This window comes from Alligator mississippiensis, chromosome 14 (assembly GCF_030867095.1).
Source record: "Alligator mississippiensis isolate rAllMis1 chromosome 14, rAllMis1, whole genome shotgun sequence".
Classification (NCBI taxonomy): Eukaryota; Metazoa; Chordata; order Crocodylia; family Alligatoridae; genus Alligator; species Alligator mississippiensis.
The window spans coordinates 33,021,016-33,044,197 of NC_081837.1; the positions used below are offsets into that span (position 1 = coordinate 33,021,016).

General features: G+C 44.9%; 1 protein-coding gene across 6 annotated transcripts in view; it reads right to left on the bottom strand.

Moving 5' to 3' along the window:
* KDM5B (lysine demethylase 5B) overlaps nucleotides 1–21,113 on the bottom strand; it is a 79,142-nt gene extending 58,029 nt beyond the window's left edge. The window contains exons 1-3 of one of the 6 annotated variants that reach the window (XM_059717223.1): nucleotides 20,805–21,113; nucleotides 1,539–1,616; nucleotides 485–607 (exon numbers count right to left, since the gene is read on the bottom strand). In XM_059717223.1, coding sequence (XP_059573206.1) covers nucleotides 485–607; nucleotides 1,539–1,616; nucleotides 20,805–20,927 — 324 coding nt within the window. In that variant the 5' untranslated portion in view covers nucleotides 20,928–21,113. Of the gene's footprint in view, nucleotides 1–484; nucleotides 608–1,538; nucleotides 1,617–20,789 lie in introns of all 6 variants that reach the window. The other 5 variants (XM_059717222.1, XM_059717224.1, XM_014609402.3 and 2 more) reach the window with 5 other exon arrangements.
* Between the last annotated feature and the right edge of the window lie 2,069 nt (nucleotides 21,114–23,182).

Below are 23,182 nucleotides of genomic sequence, written 5' to 3' on the forward strand. Positions count from 1 at the left end.
TTAAAGGGATATTACCTGGGGGGGAAAAGAGAAGGCAAGCAAGCAAGCAAAGGGAAAAGTGTTCTCTGTTAACAGCTGCTACGATAACCAACAAATACTTTATATACAGCTTTCATATTAAGAGAAAGCTAGAGCTTTGATACTTTTTTTAGTTTGTCATTAAATTTAAAGTTTGGTAAATATTCCAAAATGCATCTAACAGGAAAATTAGGGGAAGCAAGGCTTATAGTTCTGCCTGAAGAACTTTTAAACCTATGCTCCTAAAACACTAAATACTTACTCAGTCAGCACTCCAACACTATTTTCTAGTGTAATGTCAACTATATACTTGTCCAGAGTCCATTTTATAGTTTATGAACCTGTCGTTCTCGCTTTCTATGCAAGTAGCTTATCACAGAAAGCCAGTGTAGATTCAGTCTAGAAGCAGAAGGGTCATGACATCTTTTGAAGTAAAAGATAAAAAGTTTAAAAAAAAAAGTCTTACCCTATTAAGTTGAAATAAATCCAAGATCTTCCTCTCTACATGTGGTATTTTCAGTGTACATCCTTGGAGCTCCCAAAACTTTGCAATCTGGTCCAGAAAATTCAGTTTTACACGAGTCTGAGCCTAATAGAAGACAATCTGCATTCAATAGGCAGCACAATTTAGCTCCCATTTTTCAACATTCATAGTGTCCAGGTTTTTCAAGTTCTGCTACAATAGCCTCAACCACCTGCTCTTACATTTCTTCCCCAAGCAGACTTCTACACTGCCTTTTGTGCTACCCCTTTCTTGAAGACAAGAAGCCATAAAGCCACCCCCCTACCTTACTTCAAGACCTCCTCAAAGGTCACTTGCCACAACGCATTCAGAAAACTAGTATCTGAGAACAGCCAGGAAGGAGGCAAATTATTATTTTAGCCTATGACTGGCTAAACAAGTGTACAAATAACTAGCTTGTGGTAAAAAGTTAACCTTTATTGCCAGCATTTTTTCCCCATGGCCACCCAAGTGGTAGCCTCATACTCATGAACATAAGATGCTGATGGCAGAGACAGCTGTTTGCCATGTTTGTACAGTGTCTAACACTGTAAAACAGAGCCTTGACCTAACTGGGGCCTGTTAAAAATAATTTTGAAGAAACAATTCACACCATCCCCTCAGCATATTTTAGCCAATTCTACAGTAGAGCCAAGTTTTGCCCCCAAAATAACACTGCTGTTTATGTTCAATAGATCCTTCCTTCTTTCTAAAGACATTTTGAAGAGATTCAGTTTTCACGTTTTATGTTGCATCTGGTTTTCAGATGTACTGAACCCCTGAGAAGTGTCGGCTGAAATCAATGGGAGCTGCAGGTGCTCACCTTGGTGAAAAATCAGGTCCATTATTTTTCAAAATACCACTTGTTTTATTGAATGCAGTTTGGAGCAAAGGTGACCTTCAGCTTCATTGTATACTCCTAAATAATTCTCATTTTGACAAAATAATTGTTTTAAATTATGTGTGTGTGTGTAAGCAGGCCAATACTAATATCAATGGAATCAGTTTATTATACTACCTCCAATTCGTTCAGCCTCTGTATCCGTGGAGTAAAGTGAAGTTTATCAACGTCACATGCAAACGGTGGTTGCCAATCCTAAACAGAAGAGAAAAATTAAATGTTTTTTTGTGTGTGCTTATCAGCAAAACTTGGGTGGCCCTCATGCATACACTATGATCCAGGAGGATCAACAATTGTCATCGGCAAAACTAGCCTAGTTAAAGCAAAACTCACTCCCCCCTCCATTTTCAAATTTGAGTATATTTTCCCCCTCCCTCCCAAGTGGTTTCATAGAAAAAAAAATACCCAAGGAAATTAAGGTAAAGCAAAACATCTTACTGTTATCTGCAAGGAAATTAAATATAATTTTTTTAGTGCAGGTATGATTCTTGCTTTTATTAAGAATGATGTTCCACTGTCTTTAATATCCTTTTATCAAAATAATATTGGTCTTTCACTGACATACTAAAGAGTTACACAGACTGGGCACATCTACATGAGATGTTTACTGTTGCTTAAATTAGTTCCGCAGTAAACCATCACTGTCTGTACGTGCGGTGCTATTAAGACAGAGTAAACTAATTAATTCCACTGTAGGATAGTACTGCCAAACACAAGTGCTACCCTATGGGGGGAGTTATTTACACCACTGTAATGCATATGCTGATGGGGCTGGCTGGGGTGTGAAGTTGCTACAAGTCCAGGGGCTCCCAGCTGGCCAGCCCCGCAATGAAGCATCCTCATGCCCCAGGTAGCCCCTCTGCGGCATGCTGCACCAGGTCAGAGCAACCCCAAGCTGGCAGGCTGGCCCCCAGGGACCCTGCCAACGGTGGCTGCTCCACCCCGGCTCAACATGCTGTGGTCCAAATGGCACGCCCAGGAGTTTATTCACCTGCCTTAATAGTACATGCAGACATTCACACGAATTAGGCTTTTAATCCCACATAGGTTCACATATACAAATTGATCTTTCTTGTATGATCTTTGTCAGCAGGTGAGAAGGGTAATGCATGCCTAAGCATTATGAATCTCACTAACTGCAAAGGCCCATTTGAAACAGTCACCTGGAAATTATGTCCGTCAAACTCGCATAGGAGGTTTACTGTAAAGAATTTATTGTGCAATTTCTTTTGTGTAAAACAAGGTCAAAGAAATCTTTAACTTCTAGATAAATGTTATAATTAACAAATATATGCAACATAAAAGGTGAACATTGCTGTCAGGCAAAACAGAATCTAAACTAAACCATTTCATTAATGACAAAGTGAGTTACGAGGCAGACATTGACTTTACTCCTGGGAAGGTAATTATTTGGAACCAGAGACTTTAAATGCTCACGGGACATAAACACAGCAGGTAAATATTTTCATTGCTTCTCATACATGATGCTCTTAGCAACAGGAGCTACAATGACAACCAAGAAACAATTACTTCAACTGTACCCAACTTGGAAATATTCAGTAATAGCTGACATTTGTTCAACAGAAGTAATAAATAAAAAGCACTAATACTATGACTGATATTATAGAAAAACAGGACTAGAATAGACTTCATGAGAACATCTAGTCCAATCCCCTACGCAAGCCAGGATCATCCCTATCTCAACCGTCCTGGACAGGCGTTTGCCTAATGTTTCAAAATGTTTCCAAGGCCAGAAATTCCAGAAAGCTCTCCAGGCAGCCTGTTCTAATCATCAGAAAGTTCTCTGTAACTTCCTCCCATTTCCTCTGCTGTAGGTTGACACCATTGTTCCTAGTCTTGTCCTCCACGGCCACAGAGAAGCCCATCTCCATCCTCTTTGTAATCTCCCTTCAGGTATTGAAGATTTATCAAATCCCGCCTTCCATCCTCTTCTCCAAACTACACAACAGTACAGGCAGTCCTTGGACTTGCAACACAATTGCTTCCTAAAAACCACGTCTTAAGTCAAAACGTTGCAACTCGGAACCAATTTTCCCATAGGAAACAATGTTATAAATGGGGGATTGGTTCCTGAACTAAGGCCCAATACCCTATTTTCACCAAAAATAACTCAGAATTTTGTACTCAATAATTACAGACGATTAATATAGCTACATTAATGTATTTATATTGTAAGCAGCAATCATATCGATTTGGAAGGACTTCTTTGAGGTGACTTTGCTTTTTGAAGGGCTCTTGGCTGGAGTCTTCTCTAGAGTCTTGGCTGCAGGTTTTTCTGGAGTCTAGTCTGCTTGCTTAATAAAAGCGTGCAAGGAAGTTTGGACAGATGTTCTCCAGGGAGATGGGTTATACAGAGAACCTGTTCGCTGGCATGGCGTTGGATGAAGTGTTGTAAAGTCAAAACTGACGTCAGAAAGTTGAAACAGCATGAAACGTAACTCAAAACATTGTAAATTGATAACTGCCTATACTCTCGTCCTCAAACTAAACAGTACTCATTAGTCCAGCTTTTCCTCACAAGTCATGTTTCCCACACCACTAATCATTTCTATGACTCTAACAGAGTCTTTCAAGAAAGGTGTGGACAGATTGGAAACGTGGGGTCCAAAACTGCACGCAGGACTCCAGATGAGTTCTTGGCAGTGCTAAATGGAGTGGAAGGTCACTTCCCTTAATTTGCAAGTGAAACTCCTATTAATACAACCCAGTATAATTACTTTATTTTATTTATTGCAACAATGCCACACTGATAGCTCATAATCAGCTTAAGGCCCACTCTAACCCATAAACTCTCCCTTTGCAATACCACAGCCTATAAACCAGTGGTTTGCAGAGTGCCACAAGCCCGCTCCATGGGAGTCACAGTGCAGATGCCACTTTAGCAAGGTTAAAACGCCCCGTGTGCCTCCTGCAGTGGCAGATCAGGAAGCAGCTGTGGCTGGAGGCCACAATTTTGCCACAGCCCTTCCCAGTCTGACCCCACAAGCCCTTTTCACTTCCCAGCCAGAGGGGTTCAGGCTGGGCTGCAGCAGCCCTTTACAGTGCACAACCAAATGAGTCCTGCTGCGCTGGAGCAGCTGCGTGCACTGCCCAGCCAGAGAAGCTGGCTGCAGGGACACCGTGGGCAGGTAAGACCATTCTCCTTTCCACCCCCTGCCCCAACATCCCCGGTGCACAGGTGAGTTTGACCCAGAGCACAAAACTCCTTAGTTATGCCTCTACTTCTGCCTGCTTTAGGTTTATCAGAAAACCCTAATACAGGCAGAAGTGCGCAGCAGCACCTTGGTTAAGAATCAACAAGGCAAGCAGAGGTGGTACAACAGTGGTTCTCAACCAGGGCTGCCACCAAATTCAGAAAGCAAAAAGCTGTGGATGCGGTGGCCCTGACTCTAAAAAAAGTTGAGAACCACTGACCTAAACAATCATTCCTCAGTCTATATCTGTACGTGTGATTATTCTGTCCCAAGTGCAGGATTTTGCATTTGTCCTTGTGGTTTTTCATCTTACTGATTTCAGACCACTTCTCCAGTTTATCCAGGCCATTCTGGATCTTAGTCCTAACCTCCATCGTGTCTGCAACTCCACCCAACTTGGTGTCACTCCCGAAGTTGTGAATAGTGCATGCAATCCCGTCCTCCAATTCATGAGTGATATTGTTAAACAGTACCAGACCTAGGTCAGATTCCAGGGAAGCCCCATTTGATACTTCCTTCCAACTAGACCTTGAACCATTGCTGACTGTGAACATAATGATCCAATCAGTTATGTATCCACCCACCCACTGCTCTACCCCACCCATAGGGCCTGTTACCTTGTCATAGAAGGAAATCAGGTTAGTTAGACACGACTTGCTCTTGAATCTGAATGGGCTGTTCCTGATTACTTTGCTTTCCTGTAGTTGCTTGGAAATAGAGTCCTTGATGATATGCTCTATAATCCTTCTAGGTGTTGAGGTCAGTGTGACCCATTTCTAATTTCCCAGATCCCCCTTCTTAAAGACGTGCATCATATTTGTCCCTTTTCCAGTCATCTGGTACCTCAACAATCTCCGTAAGTACTCAAAGAGTATTTGGAGCCAATAGCTCTGAAATTACCTCGGCAAATTCCTTTGGTATTCTAATATTTATCCCATCCTGCCCTGATGTGAAAACATCCAACTTTTCTAAGTTACCTCTAAACTTTCTCTAGACTTCTGATCTCCTTGCCTAGCCTTGCTGCCAGCTGTGCTCATCATCTGCCAGCTGACCTTATTCATGTAGTAAAAAAAAAAAAGGCATGAAATACGTTAGAGGCAATGGACGCTGCACAGAAGGCTGCATTCAATAAGGGACCTGAACTTTCCATGGTCTTCCCTTATTTCTGACATGCTGGCAGAATGCCTTTTGTTGCCATATGCCCCTTGCTAGCTGCATCTCAATTAGTCTTGGCCTTCCTGATTTTCTCCCTAAATGCCCATGAGATAGTCACACTCTTCCCTAGTGAGATGACAATATTCCAATTCCTTTTTGGTGTTTCAACTCCTTGAAGGGTTTACTGTTTAGTCAAGATAATCTCTTGCTGCACTTCCTAGCCTTTCTTTGTATCAGCATAGCCTGCTCTTCTGCCATTATTATAGTACAACCAACTATCCTGGATTCCTTTCCCCACCCAAACTTACCTGGCATGATGGTCTGTCCATCTGATCCCTGGGACCCAACATGAACCAGCCCCAGAACCAGCGATCAGTCTGGTGGATTACCCCATGCAGCACCTGCACTGTGCTAGCCCCATGCACTATGTGCAGAGTGAGCCTCAGAGTGGCGCCCAGTGTACTACACATGGTGTACAGAGCTGGACCAGCCACATGCGGCACACGGAGCGAGGGTGGGATACAGTCTGCATGTGGTGCCCTGCCAAACTGGCCCTGCCTTGGCTCTGTGAGGCCCAAGGCAGACCAGATCAGCAACTTCCATCTGGCCTGTGGGGCTGGATGAGTTTGACACCCCTGTCCTAGAGCAAGGGGCAGCAACCTATAGCCTGCAGACTTAATCTGGTGGGAAGGTCTGATCTTGTGTGTGTTTTACTAACCAAGTGACAATTCTCAGCTGTCCAATTTGGTACACCTTCTGCATTTTCCGAAAAGCAGGTTGATCCTCTGCTCCATCCCTGCTCTGTGCAAAGGGTTACTCCCCCTCCCCCACCGGCAGTTCTGCATACCATTACCTTGGAATTAGCTACTCCAAATTTTTGGCCACCACATTTTTGGGAAAAATCAAGTATTATTTTGAACTGGTTCACCATTATGTGTGGACACAGAACACTCCATGTCCATTGTCTGGTCAGTCTTCCAGCCATCCCTGACAGCACTGCTCTACACCCCCAGACACACGCAGGATAAGGGGCTGTTCTGGAACACAGCCAGGACCATGCTGTCCATACATCTACTGCACAGGGAGACCAGTTTGCAAGGCTGCACTGAAGCAAAGCTTCCATGCCAGTTCCATCTCTCTGGCATCTCAGGCTTCAAACCCCTGCCTTGGAAGCTGTGCTGTCACTTTCCCCTCCCTGCTAGAGACCCTGCTTTCCTGGCTGCAGGATCATTTGCTGTTGAGGTGGGAAGAGATAGGTTACCAGGTGCGGGGGGGCTGTTATAGCCTCCCCAGAAATAAACAGGGGTCCAGACAGGCCCCTTTCTCCCCCCATTACAAGAAGGTGAAATTAAAAGCACAGCTTTTAAGGCAGGGTTGAAATAGCATGCAACCCCCCACCCCTGAGAACCACAAGCACAGGGTCACACAGCTCTCCCTAGCACCTGGCAACCTCTTCACTGTCATCCCTGCCCTAAATGGTTCTGGGATCCCACCAAGTAGAGGGTCCATTGCCCGTCATAGGGTCCAGACTGTCACCTCCCACCCCACACACAAACACCTATACATTCCCAGTCAGATTTCACAGAAGCATAATTATGTTCTTTATTAAACTCAGCCTTTTTTTAATTCATTTTTTGAGAAGCAGAAATTACAGTTGTGGGCCATGACTTCTTCCTCAGCATCCAGCCAAACCGGGTCTTCCTCTGCCTCTAAGGGAATCCTGGGGAAACACCAGGAACTGAACCCTAGGAGGCATGATGGTCTGGGTTCTCTACCACCTCTTGATGGCATTTTGGCAGCAATACAATCCCTAAAAAGTGCCATTTCTGCTTAGAAACTTTAGCAGCATATGTGCAAACACTTCTGTCCAGGGACAATTGTGAACTAGTTCCCAATTAGTGGCATTCCTGGAATAGGTCAAGTGTTTTGCCTGTCTGCACCGCAACCCATTACCCTCCAAATTCAGTAAGTTTCACCAAGTGATAAAAAGCTTCATAAGTATGAATATTTCCATCCATAATGTGCTTGTGAGGGTCTCAAGTTTAAGTATGCTTTCTTCCAAAACCTACACTAATGCTGCTTAAGTACCTCTGTCAAGGTGGTAAATATTGGTGTCATTAGTGTCAAAACAAACAAAATGTAGATACAAAAGGTAGTTATGAACAAAACTGGACTCTCAAAGTGAGGCTTCTCCTATAAATTTCAAAAGAAAAGTCAATGATATTTATTCTTGCGAACTGAAAAACAAACATTATTTACTGATTGTTTTCTTAGAGGATGGCCTCTGTACATGTAAGCTAGTATTGCAAGTAGTTCTCCTAAACAGTTGAAGTTTACATTACTAATTTTGGTGGAGTTCTAGATTCATAATTATGAGGCCAGAAGAGATCACTGGCTTCATGATTTCAATAAGTAAATCTTGCATCCAAAATTTTTTGCAAAGCTAGAACTTCAAAACAGATATCCAAACATAGCACTCCAAACTGAAGGTTTTCCTTGGCAGGATGTTCTAAAGGTCAGGCAGGAGGCAGGCTGGATTTGATCCTTATAGACCAAATAAATCAGAAATGCATGGGAAGTTTATGCATCTGTTGTACACACAAAATTTAGGTCTGTAAGTTGCAAATCTGCCCTGCCTTCTGCCTTGCTTCAGACTAACAGGGTAGCTACCTCTCTCCCTTCTAAATGTTAACAATTTTCAACAGTGAAGGTAGCCATCTTTCTTCCACTTTCAATCTTCCAGTTTTGTCTTCCAAAACTTACTTGCCTGCCACATTAAAAAAGCCAACTAAAACATCTTCTTGCGTATGTACTTCTAAGCCACAACAGCCACCTCTCAATAAACTTAATAAATAGAGCTCATTTAGCCCCTCTATGCACAACATGCCTCACACACCACAAGTTATGTTTCACTTTCGTCTGAATCCTCTCCAATTTTTCAACATACTTTTTAAACTGAGTCAGGATGTCAACAGTCTTCTCTGCTCGATGTCACAGGGAAGAGAGGTATCACTTCTGCTCCTGTTTGACATTCCCTTGTATGTACACACAAGGATCTTGTTAGTATTTTTCTCACACATCATCGTGCTGGGAGCTCATAATCATTAAGGTAGTTATCTACCATAAACCAGCTTCCCAGGATGCCTTTCTTGGCAGTATGACCTACATTCTTTGTTCTTCAAATGCAAGGTTGTATTTCTAGAAGGGACTGTGGACTAGACTCAAAGAAGTAGGAGGTCCTCTCTAATCCCAAATTCTTATGACTTTAATAAACGTGCACGTTTCAAATTAGCCCATCTTGCTATAACTAACCTAGCCTTATAATTTAATCACCACAGTAAAGTATGACAACCACAAACCCTACTTACAATGGTTTTTCTCCTACATTAGAAAATAAAAAGATTACACAGCAGGAGCATGGAGCCTAAGGGTGTGGACAGATACAATATTTAAACCATTTTAAATGCTGTTTAAACTGCAAGCCAGACATACATGCCAGTTTAGAACAGTTTAAACATCTTGGAATATTTCAAAAGTATACCTGGATAATCAGGTGCCACTGAACTAGTTCAGTGTTATGTGCAAATACCAAGCATTCAATGACTAGTGTCTAGTCAGTCCTCCAGGCATCCCACACTGCACTGCTTCTCTACCCTACTGTCCCAACCCCAAGGTTTGCAGCCAGAACTCTACTGCCCCCATCTGTATTGCCTGCACTTAACCCAGTGCATGCTTTCCCAGGCTGATTCAGGCTGGTGGGTATGGGGCAGATGGGCAAAAAGAGTTTTTTTCCTGTTTCTGGATCCCTGTTTCTGGATCCCTGGGAAACAAGTGGTGGGGACTGCCCAATGTCTCCACAACTTTTAAAGAGAGTGCTTTCCACCAAGCCACTGGTCAATTTTATTCCATTCCTGGCAACAAACATGGCGGCCTTGGACGGTGCCACAAGATCACTCAGCTCCCTAGGAAACCAGAAGAAGGGGTAGCCCCTCTATCAAACTCGCCACCTCCCCCTCCTGACCCCTAATCAGCTTGGGATGCCCCAAAGTCTGGTCAGTTGCAACAAATGGAATGAAATGTATAAGCAGCTTGATTGAAAATACTGTTTAGAAGTGGTGGAGACTTTGGAGAGCCCCCAGAATATCTAGCTCTATGGGAACCCAGCAGCAGGGCACCTGGAACTGTTACCCTCCCCCTCTCCCTTCCCCGCTCCCCTAACCTGGCCGCCCCTAGAGAAAGTCTTCTTATGGAGTAGCCTGAGCCAGAGATTTGGGCAGCCCTCTCCCTCCCTCCCCAGACCACCCAGGCCTGCCAGGAAGGGAGAAGCAGGGGTCTAAGTAGCCCCCCAATCAGCTGGCCACTTGGTCACCTTCAAATCAGCCTGGGATGTACTGAACCTGGTCAACTGCCAGGAATTGATGTAAACTGGCGAGTATTTTGAGGGCAAAGCGCTCTTTAAAAAAAAGTCACAACAAAAGCTTCGAAAGCCCCAAAGAACACAGTTCCTGAGAGTCCCGAAACAGAAGTCTAAGCAGCACCCCTCTCCCACCCACCTGGACACCACCAGCCTGAGTATCACCGCACACATTTTGGTAAAGTGCAGGACTGGTCTTTAATTAATTCAGTTGCTCTTTACTGAGCTCAGTGTTAGTAAGAAGGCAGATCAGAAAATTGTAACTGCAGAAAATTGATGTAATTTTCTTCCTCTTCCTTGGTGTCCAGCCAATCAGGGTCTTCCTCCCCCAACCCGCCCAGGGAAAACTGGGGCACTTGCCACTGGGAACCATACTGCCTGGGTATTCCCAACCACCCAATGGTGGTTTGAGAGCAGAGCAATGCCTAAAAGGTGTCTAAAATAGTAAAAAAAAACTATTGGCAGCATGTGTGGACACCTCTGAACTGAGGTAGTTGTGAACCGACCTGTTATGTCTGTCCAAACTCCAAGAGTCCAGGTTTCAAATGTTCCAGAAAAGCCCAACAAACAGACTGTAAGTCACTGACAAAGAACATGCTAATAAGCTCCTGGAGAGAACTGACACAGGCTAACAAATACTCCCATAAGGCAAGTGGTAGAGGTTTGTGTTGGAGATCTAGAAGGACAGGTTCAAACTCTGAAGACAGCCTTAGAATGGGAAAGCATAGGATAGTTTGTTTTCTCAGCTGCCTTTAAAAAAAAAAAAGTAAGTCTACCCATGACTCATACTAAATTCACAGTTTAATCAGTCAAACCAGTTATGGTGCAATGATAACATACACTTTGGTCATATGTTTCACATTCAAAGGTTGATAAGCATACTCCCATTGGAAAGACTGCTGAGAACGTTCAGCTTCTCCTACATACAGACTTAAAGATGTACAACGGCACGAATGCAGGCAGCCAAATAAGCCGAGATGTAGCCTTCTAGTCACTTAGCTTTTATCACTAAGGCTGAATATTTAAAGGGTTAAAAAGGAAGTTATCATATTTTAAAACCATCATATCACAGAAGTAGGGCACCAGTCCAACTCACCCACTCAGAGGGCCGGAATGGCAGACCCTAGGGGAGTCTGCACTGCAGCAGCTGACACAGCCATTGCCGCCATCTGGGTGTTTTACCAGCAACAGCAGCAGCAACTAGAGATGGATAGACTTTACCACAGCAGCAGCAGGGGCAGGCAAGACTGTGCTCTTCTCCTTCCCTCCAGCAGGATTTCACACAGGGCACAACATTTCCTAGTGACCCCTCTGTGTTATAGCAACTGACTGCTTACAGGGGTAAGAAGGGTTTTAGTCACTTTAAACCTTGGGAATATGCTGAGCAAAAGTGACTGGCGTACTGCATCTGACATTAAAAGACTTGCTCCAATAGTTCCTTCACAGTCGTACATCTACTTTACTTCAGTGGAAGATGCAGACAGACTGTAGAACTGCCACAAAAGACCTTTCAGTGAATGTAACATTTAATCTACACTATCTGGCATTCGTTTACTGTCTAGCCTCAAAAACTGGAATCTGAAATATTAGTAATTAATTCAGCACTTGTTTGCACACTGAATACTTATTTCTATAAACAGAGGGTTTTTTTATTTTAAAACCAATAGAAATAAGATGACAAGAAGGTGGGCAGGAAGTGTGAATGTGCAGAAGCACTGCATTTCAACTGTTGGGAGTAAATAACAACTCTCTCCTGAATGAGATCTCCTTATTACCTCTTGCAGGAATGTAATGACCAATAAGGGGCCAAAAAAAAAAAAAAAAAAGGGTGACGAGGTCTGAGTAAATCAAGACAGAAGAACTGCTAAAATGTGCATCAATTCTGATGGCAGGTTTGAGAGAGAGCTAAAACTGACTAAAGTTTCGCTCTCCTTACCTTATCTCCATAATTGGGCCAAAATTGCTTAAAGCACATGGCCGCTTCAAAGATAATGTAAAGACTTCTAGGGTTGACCTATTGGATTTGGCTCCCTCAGATCAATTAACACCTTGCAAGGCAGAGGTCTGAAATGGACTTTGAAATAAGCATGTCCAAACATTAGCACTCAAAAAGAGTTAAAAAGGAAAATACTTCAAACCTCATATTAGGATGAAGGATATTTTCTATATCAAACAGAATTTCTAGGAGATTAGACATTTGATATAGACCTCACCAAGTTCCAGGTCTTCACGGGATAGCCATCCCTCTTCACAAGATATGGTACAAGCAGGACTAAAAATGTCAGAAAAGAGGCTCCTAAGAATAGAAGTCTAGCCCACTGCAAAGATACGTAAACAGCAGGGAAAACCCCTAAGGGCATTTCAAATGAATTCACCATGCCAGCATATACAATACAAATTTATTGCAATGTAAAAGTGAATTTTCTTTTCACCTTCCCCATCAGCCCTAGTCATGTGTACAGCAAGCCTTCCATAAATTGGGATATTGCAAGAACAAGTGGCAGTGATATTGGAGAAAGTGAACTGAAACAGAAACCCAATCCCAAACAGAATCCCTATCTCCTTAAAGTGTGTTAGAGAGCTAAATTAAAAGTGAGACATTCCTGTCCCAGAGCTGCCGCCATGGGGAAAAGATGCCATTGAAGAGATGTCATGGAGTCCTGCAGGGGGTGCTTGCTTCGTACCAGTGTGCTTTGGCTTTCTCTAACCTCCAAGAGGGCCCTGTACAACCACTGGTCAAATAATGTTAATTGACTGGTCAATTCACCTCTGACCACAGTGAAAAAACGTCAATGACCTTGCATAGCTGGCAGCAAGGGCAAGAGTGAGGGCCCCCTCACCCATGAAGGACTCAAGATGCACACACACTCACCATTTAGGAACAGGCATCCCCTGCCCTGCTTCTTTCTCCAGAGTTTTTCCAGCTGCCTTTTTCTTCTCCATATTAAGTCACAAGGGGCTGCAGGAGCTGCTCTGTGGTGGGGAAAAGCTTCTACTGGCCATCTGCTGTGATTGCAAGCATCTCCAAATGCGAACAGCAAAATTCAAGATGGCCTGCTGCCTACTTAGCATAGCTACATTTTAAAAACTGACTTTTGTCCTTTATATTTGCTCCGTGCGCTTTATTTCTGTTTAACTTCTTTCTTTTTAATTTTGTAACTGCTTGAGCCGACTCTGGGGTTTTGGGATAAAAGCCAAGGAAAAGAAGAACTGTTCAGTCTTGAATGCCATTCACATTTGCATCCAACACTGATAGCTATAAACATTCATTACATTTTTTTTTTTTTTTTTTTAGAATTTAGTGTCAGTTTCACAAAAACCAGTTAACTAATGGGGTGGGGGGGGGTTGGAATTAGCACATCTCTAATCTACTGAACAGTAAAGTCTCTCTCTCCACTGTTGTAATAAATTAGTGCTTAAAAAAATTTAGATGCAACCCTGATTATGTTATACACATGAGACTACGGTTATGTTCTATAATGGTAACTCCGTGTATTCTTTCTCTGCATAACCTTATTAGTATGCATGTTCTTGCACCTGCTTTCACTGTTTGGGGGTTTGGGGATTACTGTTTGGGGTTACAGTGGATTGGATTGTGCGTCCTACCAGCCCTCCCTTCCAAAATGGTGAACCTAGTAGGCGCGCACACATTACAAATGCAAAATTATGCAAAGGCACAAAAAAGTCAGTACTCACTGAGAGCTGTGCAAAGATCTGGAGCTGGGCAGCCCTCAGTTTTAGTGCAGAGTGAGAGAAGGAGGAGAGATTCTGGATAGGAGTTACTCCCTGGAGGGCCTTTTTGGTTTACTAACTCCTCAGAAGAAACATATTTGTGAGGACAAGTCCCTACAGCACGTTCAGTCAGAAATGTGTTATTCACTAGAGCTGAAAAACCCCAAGCTGGCTGTTGAAGTAGGTCAAGATCTAAAACAGCTGGGGTTGCACAGGCAACCTGAAGAGAGAGAAAGTGTAGTTCCTGTTCTTACCAGTTTAACCGGAAGGGAACCAGTGAGGAGTGGTGGTGACCCCCTGTGGCAGCAATGGAGTGGCTCTTTGAACATGCTATAATTTTTCAACATCTCTGAACTACAAACTGCACAGTGCTCAATCAGATCTCTCACCAGTGCTGCAAACAACAGCAAAGTAAACTTTCTACTCGCATTTTACATTCCCCTGGTATTTAAATGCCAGAAGAGATTGGTAAATAACTGAGCCTGACCTGTATGATTTTACCTTGTTATCTATCCATCCCTTTAATGAACTTGTGATCAGCTAAAACAGGGATTTCCAATATCTGACATCTTAGTTTTATGTACCTCATTTTATTTACCTCATTTCTTAGGAAGATAGCACGTGACCTATAAAGCTTGGAAATTTGGTTCAATGGTTAATTACCTTTATTGTCCAAAATGTGTATTCAAGTGTCTGGACTCAGCTCCAACCACTGATGCTCCTTGTACTTTTCTCCACTAGGCTAATCAGTCCTTTGTATCTATTATTCTATTCCTCCAAAAGTAGCTGGGTAAGCCAGTCACTGCTCAGTATTTGTTTAAATAATATAAATATACTTGTCCCTTCTAATCTGTGAAAAGTCAGTGTAAGTGACTACAACTTCCCATGTAAAATAAGTCATAGAACCTGCCTCAATTCATTTCTGTTTGAGCCAAGGAACTTTTTTAGTTTTTTAGAAAACTAGTAAAATTTAATTTAATTTCATAGTCGCAAACCATGGAGGATCGACCACAATTTTTGGTAATATTCCAATAGTTAATTATTGGTCAAGGTCTGGAACGGGCTCCCAAGGGAGGTGGTGCTCTCCCCTACCCTGGGGGTCTTCAAGAGGAGGTTAGATGAGTATCTAGCTGGGGTCATCTAGACCCAGCACTCTTTCCTGCTTATGCAGGGGGTCGGACTCAATGATCTATTGAGGTCCCTTCCGACCCTAACATCTATGAATCTATGACTATTAAAAATAGGCACATTAAGTTTTTTGGTGCTATAGGTCATTTTTGCCCTCCCCTTGGAATATTTTTTGCAGCTCTTTTCTGTTCCCTTTTCACTTAATCAATATTCTTTGTAAAGTTAGAATACCTAAAATAAACGCAATATTCCAAAACTGATCTCACTACTGGCATACGTGGAAGAGGAACACGATTACTTTCAGCAACCAAATTTGTAATTTAATAAAATACAGTAAAATTAATTTGGAAAAAAACCCACCTTTTTCTATAATTGTTGACTGAAATTTGGTACCACCTTCTAGTTTCTTCTGACTGAGTTCCATATTAGCCATTCCATTTTTTTCTCTCTCCAAAGTTAGGTCTGCCTAACCAGCATATCACCAGAAGTCTTCTGAAACTTTCCCAGCGCTCCAAGACTTACTAAAAACATTGGCAATTCAGCCCCCCTCCCCTACAAGATGTTTAAAACTCTTGGTTGCAACTAATCTGGATCTACTAGTCTTTAGCGGCTCCTATACTTGTGCAGAGAAGCTGCTCCAATGCACTGTAATTACAGCGCATCAGGTGCAGATTCGATTAACCGAGTCTGCTGGAGCATGGTAATTGGCATGCTCCAGCAGACTCCAGCATCTCGTGCATCAGCGTCCCCACACTGAAAAATGGCAGCGGGGGCACTTTACCCATTTGACAAGCTTTAGTTAAAGCACCTCCACCGTTATTTTTCACCACAGGGACAGTGATACAAGAGACGTTCTTGGGAGCTTTAATTAGAGTAGTTCTCGGAGCCACTCTAATTAAAGCACCCCCCCCACCCCACTCCCAGAGCGCATCTATAAACAGCCAAAATGCTTATCTTTCACAGACCAGAGTTAAGGTTCCTTATGTGCCTCAGCTATCTACTTCAAAACTTTAACGTGTCTGTATTCCTTTAACTCTAAACTTAACTGTAAAATTTTCGAGTTTTAATGCTAGCTTTCCAGGTAATGACACATCTCTGGTATACCATCCCTACAGTCTCTAGTCAAAAGAATAAATGGTTATAAGTCTGCATAAGATGTTAACCAAGTCTGAATTCAATTTTAATGGAATAAATAACTTGACTTTGTATTCCAAGGGATGAATACAGTACTGCAGTGATTATTAGCTGTTTCTTGTTTTAGGGCTGGCTCCAGCACAAGGACCATCTACAATGCTTTACAACAGAGGTTGACAACTTTTTTGCTGTTGGAAGCTACTTTAATGGAGCTTAGTTCTGAGCAAAAGCCGTTTCTATACTGGCCAGTGCCACTGCCACCAAAGCAGTAGCTGGAGCCACAGTCACTACTGCCCCCCTGCAGTCAAAGCTACAACAGATCCCTGGCTCAATGGGCCAGATACAGTGCTCAGGCTGTACATAAATAGCACCATACTGGGTCAAACCAAGCCCTGCAACCTATCTCCAACAGCAGCAGGAGTGGATTTTGCTTTAGAGGGAGAGCACTGAACCATGTACATCTAGAATGAACTATCCCCTATTCATCACCCTCCCTGACATCCACCATCATTGATTTAGAGATGCCAGAGGAAACATTTCTTACTGTTCTGTTTAATAGCTATTAATAGATCTACTGTCCATGAATTTGTCTAGTCCACTTTGACCCTGGCTGTGCTGTCTGCCTCTACAACCTCCTGTGACACCGAGATCCACAAGTTAATTGCACATTGCACAGTTAACTGCTTTACAAAATGTGAGGACCAAGGAGAGGAAAAAACTGAGAAAAGTTCTTCAAGTAAGAGAACTAGAAAAGACTTTATTTTTTTTCCTCTTGAAATAAGTTTAAGGGGCATTATCAAAAGGCAGAACATAAAGGTTCACACATTCAACAAGTGGCAGGACCAACTCAAAGAGGACAAAGAAGAGTACAAGCCTAGAGAAAGAGAGGATAGCTGCAGCCAGAGGTATTAGATGTTAAGGCCCCAAAAACTGACCACGGAAAACTGGCCCTTGCATTACCCATCCAACACCCTGGCTTCACTGAACTTTATCTACCAGCTCCTTACAACTTTCTTTAGGCTCCCCATTTTTCTGCAAGAAACTGCAAAAGTAGATGCAGTCCCAAATACAATACACTTTTTAAAGAAGTCCTATACTGCCCCTGCTTTTGTCCATGTTACTTTTTATTACTAGTGGCAAGTAGTTTTGCTACCTCTTGAAAACAAAGGCTCCGGCTACTCCATGCAATCAGGATGCCCTTCTTACGTAGCAGTCACTGTTTCATTCTTACAATCAATTCACAGTCAGAGTCAATCTAAAAATCACCCAAAATACAAACTCACTAAGCCAATGCCAAAGTTTACAATAACTTGCTCCTCAAATTTGCTCACCACAAAAAAGCGTGATAAATAAAGTATGTTTTCAATGCATGACAAACCCAAAGCTGCAACACAGCACAAGAGAAATACAATGCATTCAATCCTTTCTTTTGTATTCAGTTTTCCACTTTGGTTTGGAAGTCCATGGAGAGAGCATTCATTCGAGCAGTCTATCAACTATTGGCTCATTTAAAACCCCTTCCCTGGCTGAGCACATAGGTAGCCATACCACTTTCGACCTCCACATGCCAACATTCACAAGTTACTTCACCTTTGCCTTCCAACTTCATACAAAACGCACCAGGAAAACGTAGGCCATCTTTGGCCTAGTTATTACAGCCAGAGAATTGCAGTTAAAACAAGAACAAAATCAACAATGGAACTGGGAATGCATTTCCCTTTAACCACTCTTACAAAACCAGTTTGGGGAGTTTCTAGCATTGGGATTGGTTAGTAACTCTTTTTGTTGCTATACACATGCATGTGTAAGGATGGCAACATAAGGCAAGTTTGAGATCTAATGGCCCTTCAGCTGCTTAAACCCATTACCAATCTCTGGTATGCTGGGTCACCTTGATCACATCCCCTGCAATATATCACATACTGCCCTCCAAACTTTAATCCACCATAGATTATTTTTTTCTACTTCAAACCAGCAGGAAACTAACTGATAACCGTCATTGGTGGACAGCTACCAGAGCGACTTTTTCTATAGCATAACCAGCTGTCATGCGATACCAGAATTAGTTCATGAGCGCGTCTCCTCCCTGACCCTGATATTGTGTGTTATCCCAGACCTTAGGTTCCGCCATCCAGTAGTTGTGGTTCAAATGCAAAAATACTAGTCCATGTGCTGACAATAATCCAAAAACATAGCATAGTAAAGTCACAGTCAACTTGAAGTTTAAGTCAATGCTACCTACTTGTCAAGGAATGACCCAGTGCAGTAGAACTTGCAAAGAGCGTGCATGTAGGCACTTCAGAGCCATGCGCCTAGCTGGAGATTTCAGGATCCTAACCAGAATACGGTACACCGGGCATATAGTATCACCTTCATGGTAAGGTTTTCATGTTAGCCCTCGTTGCATCACATGGTGCAACATCCATCTTGATTTTAAATAAAACTCTGATGCTCCCAGACCCGAGGTAGAAAGCATGACCCTAACCTTCCGGTGTAAACATGGAAGAGCCCACTTTCCAAAAATTCAGCACCTTTCCGGTAAGGAGTAAGACTAGCACATTCATGCTTTTAAGGAGGGCTAGGAAAGTGTCAGCTCCATGGACTTTACAGGAGTTTGACCTCTTCCCCCATAATATGCAAGCTGCCAAAATGCAATTTCAAGATCTCATCGGAGCTATGGTTTCAGGAGGGCCAATGAGGAACTGAAGTTGTGCTTACACTGGTGCTATGACTGGTTCAATTATCTAGCATAAGCAAGAGCTAGGGGCCAGATTTCATGAGTGTTCATCTTCCAGTCAAGCACAAACATGTTTAGTATCCAGCAACTTCCACTGTATCCAGTCTGGCTCTACATAGATAGGCATATTAGAAAGCCAGTGAAACACATATCATAGTAATATAGCTAGTATTGGTTGGATGCTGGCTTTTTGCGGGGGAGAGGGGAAGTTGGAGAACAAGGCATTTGAAACCATGTTCTTCCTTTGGTAAAGGAACAAAGAAATGTTGACAGTAGTTATTTGAAGATCTAAAGGTCCCTCCATCTCCAACTTCTCCATTAAGAAGCATAGCTTATAAAACATCATTTATTATTAGGTTTCTTTTCTATGCCAGCTTGCAAATAGGATAAATTTAGATTTAAAAACTGAAACACCGAAAAAGCTACGTAGAAAGCGAATTCTGCTCATAATTTGAAAAAAAAAAAAAAAAAAAGAGAAAGTCAGTTGGCCAAAGAATTGATTTTCATATAAGCGATTATAGAGGGTCAAGACCGAGCCCCTTTTTAGTAAATGTAAAGTTAATGAGGACACACGTTCACTCAACTGCATATTACATCTCTTCCAGAAGGTGGAATTACCTATAGGAGGATGACCCTGCTCAACCCGATTATAAATGTATTTCTGATCTCAGACAATACCATGAAGTAACTTTATTTTATTTCAATCCTGTTGGCAAGAAGCAAGTTACTGAGGGGGTTTTTTTCTAGTTACACAAGAATTTTAAATGCGATCAAGTCCAACCAAAATGCATCTGATTCATGCACTTTGGTTTCAGAAGTTACACTTTTAAACAAAAATACATGCATAAGCATTTGGTAAACCTCACTTCTTACTGGACCCAACGTAAATCTTTCCAGCACTCTTATTTAGCAGGACAGCATTTTGGCTGCTGTACAGTAACTATCCTAAGTTCCTTCGCACCACCTTACCCTTGAAAGTAGGAATAAACCCTCCCCTCTCCTCCCCACCCAAAAAACAACCCTTCCCAGGGAGTGTTATTAAACAGATCTTGGTCCCAACAAGAACCTTGGGACCCAAACAGGTCTCCTTACAGCGGTGTGTAAACAGTGCCTTCATTAAAACAGAAGGCAACTACATTTCTATGCAAATTAAAACTTGGGAAAGGTGAACTATTTAACTAACACCAACAAAATAATAAAGAAAGAAAGAGAGAGATGGAAACTGTGGGTTCTCAACCCAATCCTTGTGCCACCCGAGGTGATGAGGAGGGCTTCATACTTTCCCCCAGTATGTCTAGCTTTCTAAAATGGTGGCCATATCAGCCTGGGAGAGAGAGAGAGGGCGAGAGAGAGAAGAGGCCCCCTCCAAAGTGTGGGCTGGAGAAGCAATGGGGATGCAAGTGGAGGGGACGGTTACCTGTCACACAACTAAAGCCAAGCCTCGGGGCTGGGCACGGGGGCAAGGAGCAGCAGCAGGCAAAGGGAGCCATGTACAACCCCAGCTCGCCACAATGCCAACATGGAGGGCAACACCCAGCAGCTGCCTCCTCTAGGTCTCCCCTGTCGTGCCTGCTCCCCCCGGAGCAGCAGCCGCCCCAGGCAACTTCGCCGAGCCGCTGCCACGTTGAAAATAAAATACATAAAAATAAAAAGAAGAGAGAGAGGAGAAAAGAGACCTCCCCGCACTCCCCGGGGACGGGGTCGCCGCTTCGAGGCTGGCAAGTTACTTGTACAGGGCGGGCTCCCCCGCCACGAGGGGCCCGGCCGGCCGGCCGGCTGGAGGCGGCCCGCACCGCCCCGCACCGCACCGCCCCGCACCGCACACAAAGGGCGGCCCGCGGCGGAGCACTCACCGGCGGCGGCCGCACCTTGCAGATGCCCGTCTGCTCGGCGATGGGCCGGATCTTGTGGATGAAGGCGAAGGGGTCGGCGAACTCCTCCCAGCTGGGCTCGAACACGGGGCACTCGGGCGGCGGCAGGAACTCCGCCATGGCCGAGCCGGACCGGGCCAGGCCCGCTGCTCCGCTCCCGGGCCTGGTCCCGGGCCTGGTGCCGGTGCCGGTCCCGGTGCTGCTCCGCCGCCGCCGCCGCCGCTCCAAACAATCCTCCCGCAGCCGCCGTCGCCGCGCGCCGCTCAACCAGACGTGCGCCTCCGCCGGAAGGGGAGAGAAAAGAGTCCCGGACCCACCCCCGGCCGGCCTGGCCCCGGCCCCGGCCCCGGCCCCGGCCCCGGCCCCTCCGCGGGGCGCGCACCCGGCCGAGAGGGGCACTGCGCTGGGGGCGGGGGGCTGCTGCCCACCTGAAGCAGATCAGTCCCTAGCTGCTCTGATAAAAGACGCCACCTGCAGCTCCTGTTCCCCGCACACAAAGTGGTCCTTACCAGCCACAGCTTGTCCCAGACAGTCCCCCACAGCAGGCTTGGAGGGACGGCTCAGACAAGCGTCCTCCGGGCCACAATGAAGTTTGTTTCCTCCCTCGGATCAAGTGAAAGCCCCGCTCCTCCCGTTAGCTGGCTAACGTTGTATTTTCTGTAACCTAGTTGTGGCCCCGTCCCTCTTGTGTTAGTCCCTGGCTCTGTGTTTCCCTTCCGGCTTTGCCATCTTTTTGGTTCATGACTCTTAACATCGACTAATAAAATTCAAGCTAGGCCTCTTGCAGGCTCGGATCAAGTGTAGCATCTCGGCGTCTTGCAGGCTCGGATCAAGCGTAATGGCTTCTTAACCGGCAGGGGAAACACCACTTATCTGCGTCCAAGAAGGCCATTTTCCTGACCCGCCCCGCAGGAGAACGGCTCTTCCAGCCTGGTTCGGTGCCCACTGAGGTGCAGCGGCTTTAAACCCGCTTTATGGAAACGGGAGTCTCCTCCCTCGCTTGCTCTGAGGGCCGTACGGCTGGGGGCAAGCAAAACTCGGGGGGCATCTGAACCCCCCGCCTCCAGGCTTGGGCCTGCACGTAGGATGCCCACCAAAGGATTTGGAAACATGCGAAGCCCCAGGTGCAGGTGGAGGATGTTTGCCGGTAGCAGGGCCACACCTGGTTCTGGATCTGGGATTTGGAATTAGTTTGGGCTAACTTGGCCTTGCATACAAATTTTAAAAAATTAACAAATTCCTGTCTACAGGGACTTTTAACCATCTTGAACTTTCCCTGAGCCTGATGAAGGGCGCGTGAGCCCGACAGCTTGCGGAAAAAGATGTATATTTTTGTTGCCAATTTCTTAGTTGGTCTAATACAAGGTATCCTTGTTGCAACAAAAAGAGTTCTAGATTTGTGCATTTCTTTCCATCTCAGACCAACACGGCTGCCACGTACATCCCTGAAGGACAATGTGGACTTCTATGAGATAACTTGGAGGGGCTTTTAACACAACTGGATTGGGGACAGAGTTTACCCCCACCCATGGGCGACTGGTGCCTCCTGAGTCTGGAGGGGCACCAGATCACCGACCGGGGGGGGGGTCCCCTAGTGGCCGATCACCAACGGGGGTCCCCCAGCGGCCGATCGCCGAACCCAAAGTCACCAGCAGTGAAACCGAAAGGGCACTTCCAGTTTCACAGCTGGCGTTTCCAAGGGGTGCACCCTATGCATCGCCAATGGCTCCACCAAAACGATCCATATTTAAGGGCAGGTACAGAATGGGGGCTTGCAAGTGGGACCCTTGTTGTTGTTACGTCCTCATGCATCTATACGATCCACAATTACGTTATAGACATCCTCATGGAGCCACCACGCCGGAGAGAAACGAAACGCGGCAGCATTTGCTGAAGGAGGGAGCGCGCGGTCGGGGGCAATCGAAGCCATGCAGATATCCATGCTGCTCCCATCACCCTGAGGGGCCGGCGCCGTGGCAGGCATCAACGGGAGCCGCTGGTAACGTTGCGAATGGCCGAGCGCACCCATCGACACCGAGGCGCGTAAAGATAATGCACGCCGGTTTTGTCACCAACTGAGCCCTCTCTAATTCGCCCACCTCTCCCGAGGCCTGTCACGGGACACGAGTCCAGGGGAGGCTTGAACACAGCGGGAGAATTGCCTCCCTCAGTTCGCCGTGCACCGCCAGCCTTTTTCATGTTGCAAACCGGAGCGCGCTATTGCCCATGTCTGGTGTCAGGCGCGGTATAAACCCGCCGGGCAATCGGCTTGCATGACTTTTCCACCCCTTTCCAGCGTGTGCAGGTCCCCGGGCCTCCCCAGCTCCCCTCAGGGCCTGCAGCCCCATCCGGGGGTCTCTCCGATGCTGAGGGGT